Genomic DNA, 13,742 nt, shown 5'->3' with positions numbered 1-13,742 from the left:
TGCGACTTAATTTCTGACAGCTTGTGTGGTGGTGGGCTCTCATTTTCAGAGGTTCTTCTGGTCCAAGCTATGCTAACACTGGTGCATGTGTAAAGGAACTGATTTAAGCGGATATTTTGTATGAGATAACACTCCTGTGCAAATGCTGTCACTGCTGGGACAGTGTGGCCAGTTGTTGTCACTGGTGACAGGACACTCCACTGCATGTGTCCCTGCAACAGCTTTTTCATTGGGTTTGGTGAATGCTTATTACCCAGCTGGCTGTGCTCCCACGTCACCACTCCAGTGCATACATGATGAATTTCTATTGACTAGTTAAAATCATCTCTGCTGCGTGCAGGAATTGCCCCATCCAGTGTAGAACTTGTACAAACACACAAGTCCATCAGTTCCTGCATGAGCACAGAGCTGGGGCCGCCTGGGCTGTTCCAGTGCTGCTGCCTGGAACTCCCTGGCTCCCCAGCCCTGTCACATCATCCCTCATCTGTCAGACACGTTAGACTGGGGCTCCATCGATCCCCTGACCTCTGGTGGGGCCAGTGTGGGCTCTGCTCATTATTTCCTCTTGCACAATTTGTCTGGGGAGTTCCCGGGACTGCCCAGGGAGTTCTTTGGGTGACTCAGCATAGAGTGTGTACAGCACAGCCCTAATCCCCAGCTGCACTGCGATTGCAGCTGCGGAGGACACCACACCTATCTGCTCCGTGGAGTCATCGGTCATAGAGTGTTGAGAGTGTTAGTGGAAGATACGTGACACTTGTGCATTTCCTGATAGGATCTGCCCAGCTGACCAGTTGTCTGTGTCCCTCTACAGGCACAGATAGTTGCCTTTCTTTCTGTGCTGGGCTCCCACATGTGTAGGCTGGTGCTTTACAACGTACTGCTTTGTGCCTCTTCTGCCACAAAGAATCCAAAACGCAGTCACTGTATAAGCACAGGTTTCTTTTCTGTAGTAATCCGCTGCTTTCTCTACTACCATGAGATGTCATTTGGGCCTCTTGTTTCTCAGAGAAGGATAAGGGACAGCTTATTGTTAAAATTATGGCATTTACTGAGAAAGAAAAGTTTATCTTCTGATTATCAGTATGTGTACAATGACAGAGCAGACGGAATCTAAACTGGATAAATTTGGAACCTAGTGTGATGTCAAGTAGTTGGTATAAAACAGCTAACTAACATGTGCAGGGAGGTGTACTTTTAGACTTTTCTCCAGTTAATCCCTTATTTTCCTTCTGAAAGTGAAATAAAAAGTAACGAGCAAATAAAAACAGTAAACAGTAATGTCCAAAAGATTAGTTTGGAAACTGTCAAATGTTGATTAGAGTTAGAAAGGGGAAGAGGGGTGTTTGCCTTCACCAGTATATAAGGCAAGATAGGACTCCATGCCATCTGCTCTTCAGGATCTTCCTCCAAGGACAGTCTGAAGGAAGCAGATGAGGTGGCTCTGGATGGGACGACTGATAGGGCTGACAATAGCAGGACTAGGGCTGACAATAGCAGGACTAGGGGAAATGGATCCAAGTTGAAGGAGGGAAGATTTAGGTTGGATGTTAGGGGGAAGTTCTTTACAAGGAGAGTGGTTAGGCCCTGGAACGGGCTACCCAGGGAGGTTGTGGATGCCCCGTCCTTGGACGTGTTCAAGGCCAGGTTGGACGGGGTCCTGGGCAACCTGGTCTAAATGTGTATGTTTGGTGGCCCTGCTAGGCAGGGGGGTTGGAACTACATGATCCTTGAGGTCCCTTCCAACCCAGGTGATTCTGTGATTCTGTGACTGTGCTTCTTCTGTCCAGCACTCTGTCCTGCAGGGATACTGTATGCTATACTCAGTTTGCAGCCACACAAACTCATGTGGAGTAGAACAAGTGAAAGAAAAAATACAAAAGGTTTCTTCAGTCTAACGTTGCTCAAAATCACTGTTTGTGCAAGCTCTTCAAAACTGTTTTATTTCTGAACTTGGTGACTCTTGCTGGTTGGCACAAGGATTAGATTATTTATCCATTCGGAAGCTTTGAAAGATACAGCTAGGCAAAAAAAGGTCTTAGTTGTGATTAACACGATCTGTGTGAGGGGAAAAGTGAATTTATACAGCAATCGTATGGCTTTGTTTGGAGGGATAGAAATTGACCTTGCTACTTCTCTAAGCAAGCCAGGAGTGCTTTCCTCATATGCGGTGAAATAACTCTGACTGTAATATAAGTGGGAGTGCAGGCGCACAGAAAACAGTGTGATCCATTGTCAGAGCGCTGCCTGGAGATCAGGGCTCCAAGTTCACTTCCTGCTCCCTGCTGGCTTGTTGCATGACCCGGAGCAGCTCTGTGCCCCACTTTTACCAATGGGCCGTAGGGAAACAAATCCTTGATTTTCCTTGAGATTTATTCTTGTGATAGACAATGTGAGTAAGGAAGTACCATTATTCAGAGTTGTAATGCCACACACCTAGTGAACACTCAACCTCTCTCTAATACTTAATTTAAATGCAGTTAGTTTATGTCAGGGTTTTCCCATGTTTTCATTAGAGATGTAAGATAATGAACACTTCCTTTTTTTCCCATGAACTGCAGCTCTTTGTAACATATATTGCCTTGCTTGAAATGTTTTGTAAAGAATAGTCTCACTTATGAGGACAATATAGCACGTTAGATAACCTTTCATTTAACCATGTGCTTCGTAATTACTGTACAGGATTATGGCCTCTCTTTTTTTTTTTTTCCCCTAAGTGGAACTTAAATAACAGCACCCTTTGCTGCAGTCTAAGTTGTTTTTCACGATGACTGACTTAGTTTGTGTGCTGCTGATAGTTTAGATATATGAAGAGGTGGCATAATGTTTCCTTCCCATGTCTTCCCTAAGGAGAGGGAGAATGGTCTGACTGAGACGGTATGACTTAATAGCCCACCTTGCTGGACTGGCATGTGGAGTCATTCGTTATTGCTTTTGCAGTGCTCAGAAGGCAGAGGGATTACAATCTTTTATTTCCTGCAGACATGCTAGGAGAGAGCTGAGGCTGCTGTCTCAGAAGACTGTAATGCCTTTTCAATTTACATTCCCAACTCTGAAACCATGTTGCTGAGATATATCAGTTATTGCCTTTTCTAGGTTCAGCAATTACCTTACTCATTAAAAAAGAAAAAGTATAAAAAGCAGCCACTGTCATGCTTCAAGGATTCTATATGTTTTTTTTAAATTTTGTCTGTCAAATTTGCTTCCCTCTAGTGGCTTTCAAACAGTATTTCTAAACATGAAAAAGTTGTTGCAATGCTGAAGTTTATGAACTTTAAGCAAGACATTTCCTTGGGAAACTTCTGTACTTAATAAAATTTAATTTCTTTTGGGATTAGCTAACCCATAATGTTCTAGGGACTTTCCAGCCATCAGAAACCTTATCCTAAAGCTCAGTTTAGCACAGACAGCTGCAGAGCAAGTCTTAGCGTCTCAGCTAGCTATCCCAAGCATTGTCTAGAGAGCTGCCATTCCTGCTGGTTGAATGCAAGGCCACCCTGCAGAGACTGTACCCATCATGTTGAGATGTGTAAAACCAGCATTTAAGCCAAAATAATGACATAGACTTCTGAGCAGTATAATCCTAATAAGATTAGGCTTTAGCAAAGAGAAACATAAAAGATATAACCTAATAGAATCATAATCTATTCTGAATAAACTGTATTAGACATGTTTGCTGAATTGATTACATAAGTTTAATAAAATTATACTGTCTTATAAGCAGGATACAATAAGTAGTAATGGCAGCTTTTCTATACACAATGCAAAAGAGTAAGGAACAAAATGGGGATTATTAGAAAATGAGTTTAGTCAAAACAATTTAAAATCAAAAGGATAAAAATAGAATAATAATTTCTTCAGTGCTGCTTCAATGAACTTGCTTCTTTGAGTGTATTAGTTAAAATCATAATAAGATATCCAAGCATCTGTAACTCAAAAGCATCCAGAAAAATGCCTATGGTTTTTAGAGGAAGAAGGAAGACATGAATATAGAGAGGAATGACACAGCTAAAAGTAAAGCAGAAGATTTGAGAAAATTTAACTCTCTCTGAGCATTTAGTCAGATTTTTGTCATTATTACTTTATATGTTTGTCCATTTCATCTCTTCACCTGATAGTGGTAGCGGATGCCACGCTGTTAGAACTTCTGAGCAGATGGCACATGGCCTCTCATGCTGAGATGACAGTGGAAATGTCATCTATGCAGCATAACTGAGCTATAGTAGTACTTTAACATGGTTGTCTGAATTGTTGTCCTCTTGAGCAGCTTTTGTTGTTGTTGGGAGCACTGTAAAAAGTATATATATATATATGTTTATATATATGTAATATATGTACATATATTTGCCTCTAAAAATTAAAACCTTACCAAACAGTTCTGATACCATATTCCAGCTTAATCTGTTGTGGTAAGGAATTATAAATGTAATTATAGAAATAGGAACGGTATTAAGAAGACTACTTGTAATATTGCAAGGAAATCAAGAATCATATTAAGACAGAATGATCTGAGATATATCCCCTCCAAAGTGTTGTAAGGGTTTTTTCTCTGGGTAGGTAGAGAGAGAAAAGAAGTGGTGCATCCAGTATAACTGCATTATATTTCAATTCTGTTTTTATTTCATAATTGGCAGTTGTGAATTCTAACAGAGGCTGAAAGGCAGTGCTATAAAAATTACATTTTAGGGGCCCACATCTGTTTTGACTTTCTAATTTCTTATTTAAGTTGCTCTAGTTTACAGAAAAAGTTGGTTTTCTGTCTGTGCAGATAAAAACACACATCACATGTTCCAAGAGGTAGAATTCTACAGTGTGTCTTTCTTGTTAGAAACACGAGGTCTCTTTAACTTAGCTGTGTCCCCTATTCCACAGTAGTTATTTAAGTACTTGGGCTTAAATGATGTAGTACCTTTAAAAACTGGACCCAAGAGTTAAACAGGTTTATTTTCCATGCATAATGATTGCATTTCTTTTGTGTACCTATAAAGTCTCATTGGCTTAAAACCCTGTCCTTGAGCAATCCTGGTGGGCTTCAGAGGAAAACACTACAGGGGTTATGTGGAAAGTAAAGGATATTTAAAACAGTCTCTGAGCATATATCATATGGTAAGGGATTGGGCATGTTTTATAAGCTCTGGTTCACACCATATGATTAAATCATGAAAATTAAGTTACATTTCCGAGTAAGGACTAGACTTCTTATGTGACATCCTGGTGACAGGAGCCCACCCCCAACTGAAGGCTGTAAAGGGAGACATGAGTCATTGTTTTGGATGAGGGCAGTGCTAGATATTTATAACGTTGTCCATCAGTGTAAAATATGTGCACTTAGCAAATTTCTAATGGCTCTTCCTATAGGAGTAAGTACAGTGTTTTACTGGTTGAGTTAAAGTTCTAATTTATGTAAATAAAAGAGAAAGGAGAAAAGCGTATTTTCAGATTCCTAACCATGAAGCAACTCAGAATAAAGTAGATAGCATTTGCATTTAGTATTCCATTGACTGACTCTGTTTTTCTTCTCTTGTCCATTCCTTTTTGTCTGTGTGCTGTGCGTTTGGTTTCTTAGGCTGGCTTTTGACGGGCAGAGGCTACATTCCCTGTCTATGAGCCTTGACACTGTTGAAATTTGCTGTGACAGACAAAACCAACACAGCCGTGGTACTGGCATCAGTGTAGAAGGTTGCTCCCCAAATGATAGGAGGACTGACTGTCTGCCCCAGCCTTCATCAGTCAATGAACTTCGAGAGTAATGCTGTTCTGTCTCTGGCCTCTAAAATACAAGTCTTTTTCCCCATTCCTTGCAAAGAAATAATGATTCTGCATACACACCTAATGGTTTTCCAAGGTGTTTGCACATGAATTTAACTAGCTATAAATTTATTAATTAGACATCTTCCACTGACCTGTATTTTAATAATTCAAATGCTGTTGCTTCTTACTTTTACGTCTATATTTCACTTCATTCATTTCTTTCAACTGTTTGCAAACACAGTGATTTTCTTCTACTGATCTAAAGTCAGCAGCTTCTCCGACATGAAGATTTAGCACTTGACTGCGTAATGTCCATCACCTGCTTGCTATCAATACTAACAAAGGTATAGAGAGGGGAAGAGAACTGCCAAGACTAAAAGCAGCAGGACTTTGTGCAGCAGTGGGTTGGCAGCAGACAAGTATCTATAGCTTCATTCAGTCAACAGTAGTAACAGATGTAACAAATAGCTGCAGCCTGTGGCTTTGTCCCACAAACTGTGTTTTCTATCAAAGGTATCCTGTTGCTATCAATTTACCTGGACTTGCTCAGTGTATCACAACCTCAGATCATTGAGCTGCTTTCATAGGATGCAGGAATGTCTACATGTGCTAGTGTGCTGTCTGATGCTCTACAATCCTAACCAAGCATGGTCTCAAAACAGAGTCCAATCAGTTGTGCTTACAGTGGACATAGGGTTAAAATTTGACCTAAGTTACTTCCACTTCTTGAAACAGAGTCATCCCGATTGCTGAATCATAATATATTTGCAAGACAAGTAATAATGTCTAGAGGCTGGAGGAAGGAAAGCAAAAGTGGCACAAGGTGATGAGATGCTTTGAGGCTGTAAATCATAGTCATGTTGTTCAAAAAGGAAGTTAGACCATGTTTTATATATGCAGAATTGGAGAAAACTATAACATCCAGCAATTTGGTTCTGGGTACGGGTAGAGCTCAAGGTTGTCTTGTCAGGCTCTGTTCAATGCCACCATGGGCTGACCTTCCCACCTATCCTAGTCCTGTCTGTCTCCAGAGAGGTCCCGAATGCCTGGGGCTGGAGCTGCCCCCTGTTGGCTCTGCAGCAGCTGGCCCTGAGGTGTCAGCCTGTAGGGAGTCAGTTTTCCTATAAATGGGTTATATCTACAAACTCTTGGGGTTTTTCCTAATTACACTTTTATCTTACCAGTGGAAGCTTACCAGGGTAAGAGAGGTACTAATGTATGCCTGCACACACATGCCCAAGTGCACTTCATGCACAAGCATGGGCATTTTTCCCATACATTTTTGTTTTTTGCTGGTTTTTTTGGGTGTTACTCACAGGTTTTATTCTGGCTGCCCTGGCTGTTTCACAGCCTACTCAGATGCTTTTTTTTCACGGAGGGGAACACAAAACATCTTGTAAGTTCTCATGATCTTTAAAACGATATGTTGGAGGACAGTGAATTCTTCATTGTCAAAAGCAGATAGAGCAAAAAATACCTATGAATCGTCTGTAATTCCACAGCCTTTTCCAGTTCTCCTACCATGAGGTCTAAGGAACGATTCTGGTTGCGAGAGTTAGTGTGAAAGAGGATCTCAGTCCATGGGCAATTAAATCCTAGATTCAGTGTATTTAATAGTAGTTTTTCTGCCTTGATAAGAATGGTGACAGAATCTCCATTGACCTTGGTTGTGCAGATTGTATCTGCGCTGTGGAGTTCAACAGCGTGGGGAGAAAGGAGTCTGCATGGCCTGAAGAAAGGTCTGTGAGGAAATATGTTTTCTGCCACTGAGCCTCAGAGGCTGCCTCCAAGAAATCAGGGGAGTATGGGGAGGCTGTTGTCTGCTATCCTTCGGTGAACATCTTGTGGAAAAACTGTCCTACTGAAGCAAACCTTTGTTTTCTTCAAGAAGACAGACACGTATGATTAGTTTGCTTGATTCTAATCATTCATAAGGTGCAATAAAATCAATCTTTTCTGATACATGATCTGAACAGATCTCACTGTTTGAGAAGGTTTTTTGGTTGCTTGGTTTCATCTTCTATTCCTAGCCATTTTCTCCTGCAGTATCGTAGCAATTTTTTTCTCTCCTTAGGGTTTTGTACTAAAATAACAGTAGATGGTCATTTTCATTACTTGCCATTGTGTATCAAAGCTTAAAGGTACTGTAGTATCAAGTATATGAGCATTTGCCCCTTCAGACTTCAGTGGGAAAAAATGGGATAGAGAGAAAGTCAGTATTTTATACATTTTTCAATGATTTGCTTGTTTTACCATACTCTGTTTACAAGTTTCTGCCTCTATCACTGTTACATGGTGTAAGGAAGGTGTGGCTGCTTCCCGTCAAATCTGTATTTGTCATTTTCTAATGACTGTTTTCCTTCAACCTGTAGTTAGAGGTAAAAATTGGAATATATTTCCTCCAAAGCGCTGTTATTGCTTATATTTCCAAGAATAAAAACCTCACTTGTTTGCTTAACGTTTGGAACTGTTCCATGTATAGATTCACCACCTGCAGATTTTCAAAAGAAGGCCCTTGTTTTGAAAATATGATCCTAAATCTGAGGTAATGTCAGGGTAATTTGGAGAATATTGCTTGGAGAGAGTTTCTTCTCCCTTGCTGTGAACTTTTCACATCTGTTTTGTAGCATTCAGACTGAGGAGCGTGGACTTCAAAAATTTGTTTCATACCATAAAGCACCAATAGCTGCATGCTACGCTTTCCTTATGCCAGACCCACAAAGGATGTAAATTGTTAGTGAATCTGGCTGTTCCGTTTATGCTCCTGAGACTCATGGAGCTCTGGCCATCCTCAGTCTAATCCTGAAAGTTCATATTGTCAGACAAATTTTCTCGTACATTCTAGAAAGGGAGAAAAAAGTGTTGCAGTGCTTGTACATATGCAGTTTGTGCAAATAAATGAGAAATGTTCTTCCCTGAACGCTACAGGCTCTGAATATACGGTTCTCAGTAAATATATAATTTTCTCTTTCCTATATGGAGTTTTTGGTAGTCTTTTTGTAGAACAGTTTATTTTGTAACTACTTTCTGAAGTGTTTGGGTACTGTCTTTCCCTTTAGGAATTTTCAGTTATTCTCCATGATATCATTATATTTTCCCTTGAAACAGTGTGTTTGTATCAGGATAATGGAGAGAGAAGCTGTTCGGTTTATGATTGATTAGTGGATGTACGATTTCAATTCCCTCAGAAAGTGGGTGTGTGGTTGTTTGAGTCTGTTACTTTGTAGAGAGACCATTTCGGGGAATCGTAGTTAGAGCTGCAAACAATCTATTAGTCACTCGTCCAAGCCCAGCCAGCGTAATACTGTTCCCTGCAGTATATTATTGAATGTTTTGTCCAATATCAGTTTGAATGACTCAAGCAATGAGGCTTCCACCACTTCCTCTGAGAAACTATTTCATGGTCTGGTAGAACTCCCTGTTAGGAATTATTTCCTGGTACTCAGCCTAAACTGCTTTACACCCAGATTGATCTCATTATTGCTAGGTATAATTTTTTTTTTCCAGTCCTGTCCCAATTCTTTTCCCTTCTTTCATGCTCTTTAGCAAATAGTAGATGGTATAATCTCTCCTCTTATTCAAGCAAATACATAATCTGTGCTTCTATTCCTTCTCTCCAAAACAGGCCATCTGTCTGGTAGAAAACAGGGCTGAATATGGCAAGATTTTTTTCTATTAAGTGCTTCTTTCACGTAAATAATATGAAAAAGTGCGTAAGGGGTTTGTGCCATTATGTAGCTCCAGGGAGCCCCAACTTTTATTTACAGTGTTTTTCAGGAATTATGTAGAAGTTGGTAACTTTTTCAGACTGTCATTTGAAGTAGTACCTTTTTCTAGCCGAATATTCAGGTCCAACATTAGTAGTCTGTCACATTTCATGGCTTCAGGGAATGTTTTGTAATGTTGCTGGTGTATGCTCTGTGCTATTTATCAAGCAAATTATATGGAGCTGCAGCAGGGAGAAGGGAGGGCAATGGCAGCAGAATTACAAGCAGCTCCTTTATTATGCTGATGACAGGATATTTAGGGGCTATTTGAATGTCTGTCGTTCACAGCTTTACAGCCAGAATTTACAAGTATTTGGGTTATATGAGGATCGTTGAGGAAGGGAATGTACTTTAATCCATCCAACCATTACACTTCTGTGGATTTCTTTCTAGTAGCCAACATCTGTTTGGTATTTCCTTCCTTCCTCTCTCCTTTCCTCCCCTGTTCCAAATTAGTGTCCTCTGTCCTGAGGTGTTTTCTTACAGTACTTACTGTAGTCTAAATTCTGCAGATACCTGCACTTAATAAATTCTATTTTTCACAATCTGGACATGTGCTATTTGTATTTCTTACTGATGGCCTGCTTCTTAGTATGAGGCTCCCAGTTAGATGAACGCTGAAGTTTAAAATGAGACTTTCAAACTGGTACTCCAGGCTTGTTTTGAAAAACATCTAGTATGTATTTTAAGCATATGCGTATGTTATTTGATGAATCACATTGCAGTTTGGGATCCAAGCCCATGTTTTGTATTTTTTTTACCTGAGATTGCCCAGTGCATGGAGGTTTGTATTCTGGGCTCCAAGCTCATGGAGCAAACAATCTTTGTACGCTTTTTCTGAACTGTACTAAAAAAGATGAGCAAGTTAGTCTGTCCTCAGGCGGGAGCATTCCTAAGCTAACTTATTACCATTCTACAAGTTAATTGGGGAAGAAAAACAGTGATCAAGTTAAGACAAACAAAGGTTGTACCAAATTCATGAGTTCAGGTGCTTAAATTTAATGATGTAACACGAGAGACTATCTTACAATATTGCACACAAATGCGTAAACATACAAATGTTATGAAAAGAGAGCTTGAATAAGTCCTGCAACTTGCTTGTTCTGTCACTTGTTTGCTGAAGTGCAGCAGTGGATTTGCCAGCACCTGTGATGGGGGCTCAGTCTCTCCAGGAAGCCTTTTCCATCTGGGGCAGGGAGAAGTCCCAGATACGGCCCTGCTGTGGGAGAAAGAATCACTTTTTTTTTTTAATTTGTTTCCACAGGGAATGCTTCTCACATTTTCCGCCTCTGAGATGAGCACCATGACTTTGAGGCCTAGTTTTATGGAGTAATGTAGGGGTTGTAGTTGTAGCTCCATCGCCTGGCAGGTGACACATGACTGAACTGCAAGTGGGAATGCCACCACTGAAACAGTCCTTCCATTTGCGCAGGTTTTCCCAGAAGCAGAATCAAGGAATCCTAGGGGTAGGAAGGGACCTCTGGAGATCATTTAGTCCAGCTCTCCTGCTAAAGCAAGTTTATTATAGCAGGTTAGACAGGAAGGCATCCAGGCAGGTTTTGAATATCTGCAGAGAAGGAGACTTCACAGCCTCTCAGGGCAGCTTGTTCCAGTTCTCTGTCACCGTCAAAGTAAAGAAGTTTTTTCTCATGTTAAGATGAAATTTCCCGTGTTCCAGTTTGTGCCCATTGCCCTTTGTTCTGTCATTGGGCATTACTGAAAAGAGCCCATCCACTTGACACCTGCCTTTTAGATATTTATAAGCATGGATAAGATCCCCTGTCTTCACTTACACAAGCTGAATAGTCCCAGGTATCTCAGCCTTTCCTCATAATAGAGATGTTCCAGGCCTCTAGTCATGTTTGTAGCCCTCCACTAAACTCCCTCCAGTAGTTCCCTCCTTTTCTTGGACTGGGGAGCCCAGAACTGGACACATGAAAAGTAAAGTATACATAGAGCAATGACAGGGTCTTCTGTCCGAGGTAATGGACTTGAAACTCAACACCCACAAATCAAGTTTCTTTTTATCTTACTAACTCTCTAATTAGTGTGTTTTCCCGTCACTGTCATCCTCCTCATAGCATTTATTTCAGTGCTCTCAGGACATAAATCTTTTGGACAAACAGTTAGAAAACTAGCTTAAGTTAATACAGACCTACCCAGATACCTTCCAGTCTGGAATCTCAAGCTGGTTTCATGTTTTATGTGAACAGATTCTACTCATACTGGATCACTGCTCACCACCTTGGTTCTGAGGCAATATCCCTCACCCGCGCTTGCACTGCCACTTCTCTCTTCTGAAGTCTGGTGTTTCCACTGCTCAAGAATGGTTAATTTTTTTCTTGCAGGTTATCCAGGCTGTCTTCTTTGGGATCTGCGTATTGACTGACCTTTCCAGTCTTCTCACTAAAGGAAATGACAATCAAGAGCAAGAAAGGCAGCTGAAAAAACTCATTTCCCTCCGTGACTGGATGATGGCTGTTCTGGCTTTCCCCATTGGAGTGGTAAGTGTAGTGTTAATCTGCATGTGTTTACAGTCTGGATAGTTGCTGATTTTCTCCTAGCTGGAAGGCTTTTGCACCTCTTCCCATGAGACCATGGACAAGGAGAAACATGATAAACATGATTATAACAACTCTGAACGTCACTGCTATAAGGTATCACCAGTATTTCTGAAATTAATGTTGTTCATTTTAAAAATGTACTTTAAAGTAGAAGCTAGATGGTAGAAGCCATTTCAGGTATGAATTTTACCAGCAAGATCTTAAATGTGAGCCTGGGCTTTTTCTGCACCATGTGTGATAGTAGTAAGGCAGGTGCTGACATGTTTTATTCTGTAACTACCTGACTGGAGCTCAATCTGTATGCTGTTCTATCATGGAGAAGCTAAAATTCAGGTTGATCCTTGTTAAACCTGTGGGAGATTCAGAGTTGGCAGAAGAAATTGGGTAGGAAAAAAAGGAGTTAGTAATGTAAAACAATCACACAGAAGGTATAGAGTAATATGTTTTTTACTGTCTTTTTCAAAAGAAAAAATTACTCTTTGGATCTCTTTCTGCTCCACTGGGACATCGTACCTCACTTTGAGGAGCAAAAGATGCTCAGTGTCAGGAGCTGAAAATCCAGAATTTCATATGTTTTTACATCGAAGTGTGACTCTCACAGATTATTTCTAAGTTTAGGCTGCCTTAAAGTATTACTTTTGCTGTCATTTGGGATGAATCTTGGTTTCTGATTTTTAATTTCAGTGTTCAGTAGCTTGAAATACATTCACTATTTATTTTCTTTGTAGGACTACTAGAAAACTGTATGAAGACTCAAAAGTTGCACTGTTTCACGAAAGCTTGCCAGTCATTGTCATTTAAGAGCACTTAGCTTAGCATATTGATATATCATTTACAATTTGATTTATTCAAAGATGCTTTATTAAAATGTGATTTAGCTATTTATGTAGGATTAAAAAATGTATGAGGAAATACAGAATGCTTTTGCAAACCTAGGAAACACAAAGCATATCTGAAGCACTCCATAAAACTTACTTGGTAGCCTCCACTTATTGCATTTGCTGGCTCACCTCTTGGGAGCTGCCGCATTTTGTGCTGGGTAACAAACTCGGTTCTTCAACCACAGATTCTCAGAATGTCTTTCTTGAGTTGAAAGTCTTTACAAGTGTCTGGGATTTGCTGGAGCGCTGCAGGGATTTTGCTCGCCCAACCCTTGCCTAAAGCTTCAGAGACATGAGCAATAGTAGAGGAATATTAACTAATACTTTTTTTTTTAAAATAATCAAGCTTGCAAATATGTGTTTATGTGTGCAGATATCTAAATGTTACATTTGTGTTTTAAGGGAACATGGGAATTATGAAGTAGTTATGACTGTGATTGGCATCAGCTGCTTTTCCTACTGCATTGATACTAGAAGTGAAGAATGAAAGCAACGTTACATTATTTGTCTTTATTTAAATATTTTAACTGCCTTTTTCAATATGCAACCGTAAGCCCTTACATTAATCAAAATATACTCTTCAGGGATTCTTTCCTGCATCTTTTAACTCCAACGTGATATTGATGTATTGCTCTACCCTTGCACTGTTTCTGACCTTAAAACTTTTCAAAATCTCGGAGAATTTCAGCTTCGTTCTTTCTTGGCAATTCTGAAAGTAATTTTCAGCTGTGTGTTTGTCACTTTTCTGCACTGTTTCTCTTGCCACAGGTAAACAAGGA

At 40.2% G+C, this 13,742-nt stretch overlaps 1 protein-coding gene across 1 annotated transcript in view; it reads left to right on the top strand.

Moving 5' to 3' along the window:
• AIG1 (androgen induced 1) overlaps positions 1–13,742 on the top strand; it is a gene marked incomplete at both ends in the record, with an annotated part of 118,581 nt that overhangs the window by 26,054 nt on the left and 78,785 nt on the right. Inside the window, one exon of the mRNA XM_079549927.1 lies at positions 11,867–12,022. Within this exon, the coding sequence (XP_079406053.1) occupies positions 11,867–12,022 (156 nt within the window). The remainder of the gene's footprint in view (positions 1–11,866; positions 12,023–13,742) is intronic.

Source organism: Tetrao urogallus (assembly GCF_951394365.1).
Source record: "Tetrao urogallus genome assembly, chromosome: 2".
Taxonomy (NCBI): Eukaryota; Metazoa; Chordata; class Aves; order Galliformes; family Phasianidae; genus Tetrao; species Tetrao urogallus.
Note: the sequence above shows the minus strand (reverse complement) of the source record. Positions and strands in the feature narration are given on the sequence as shown.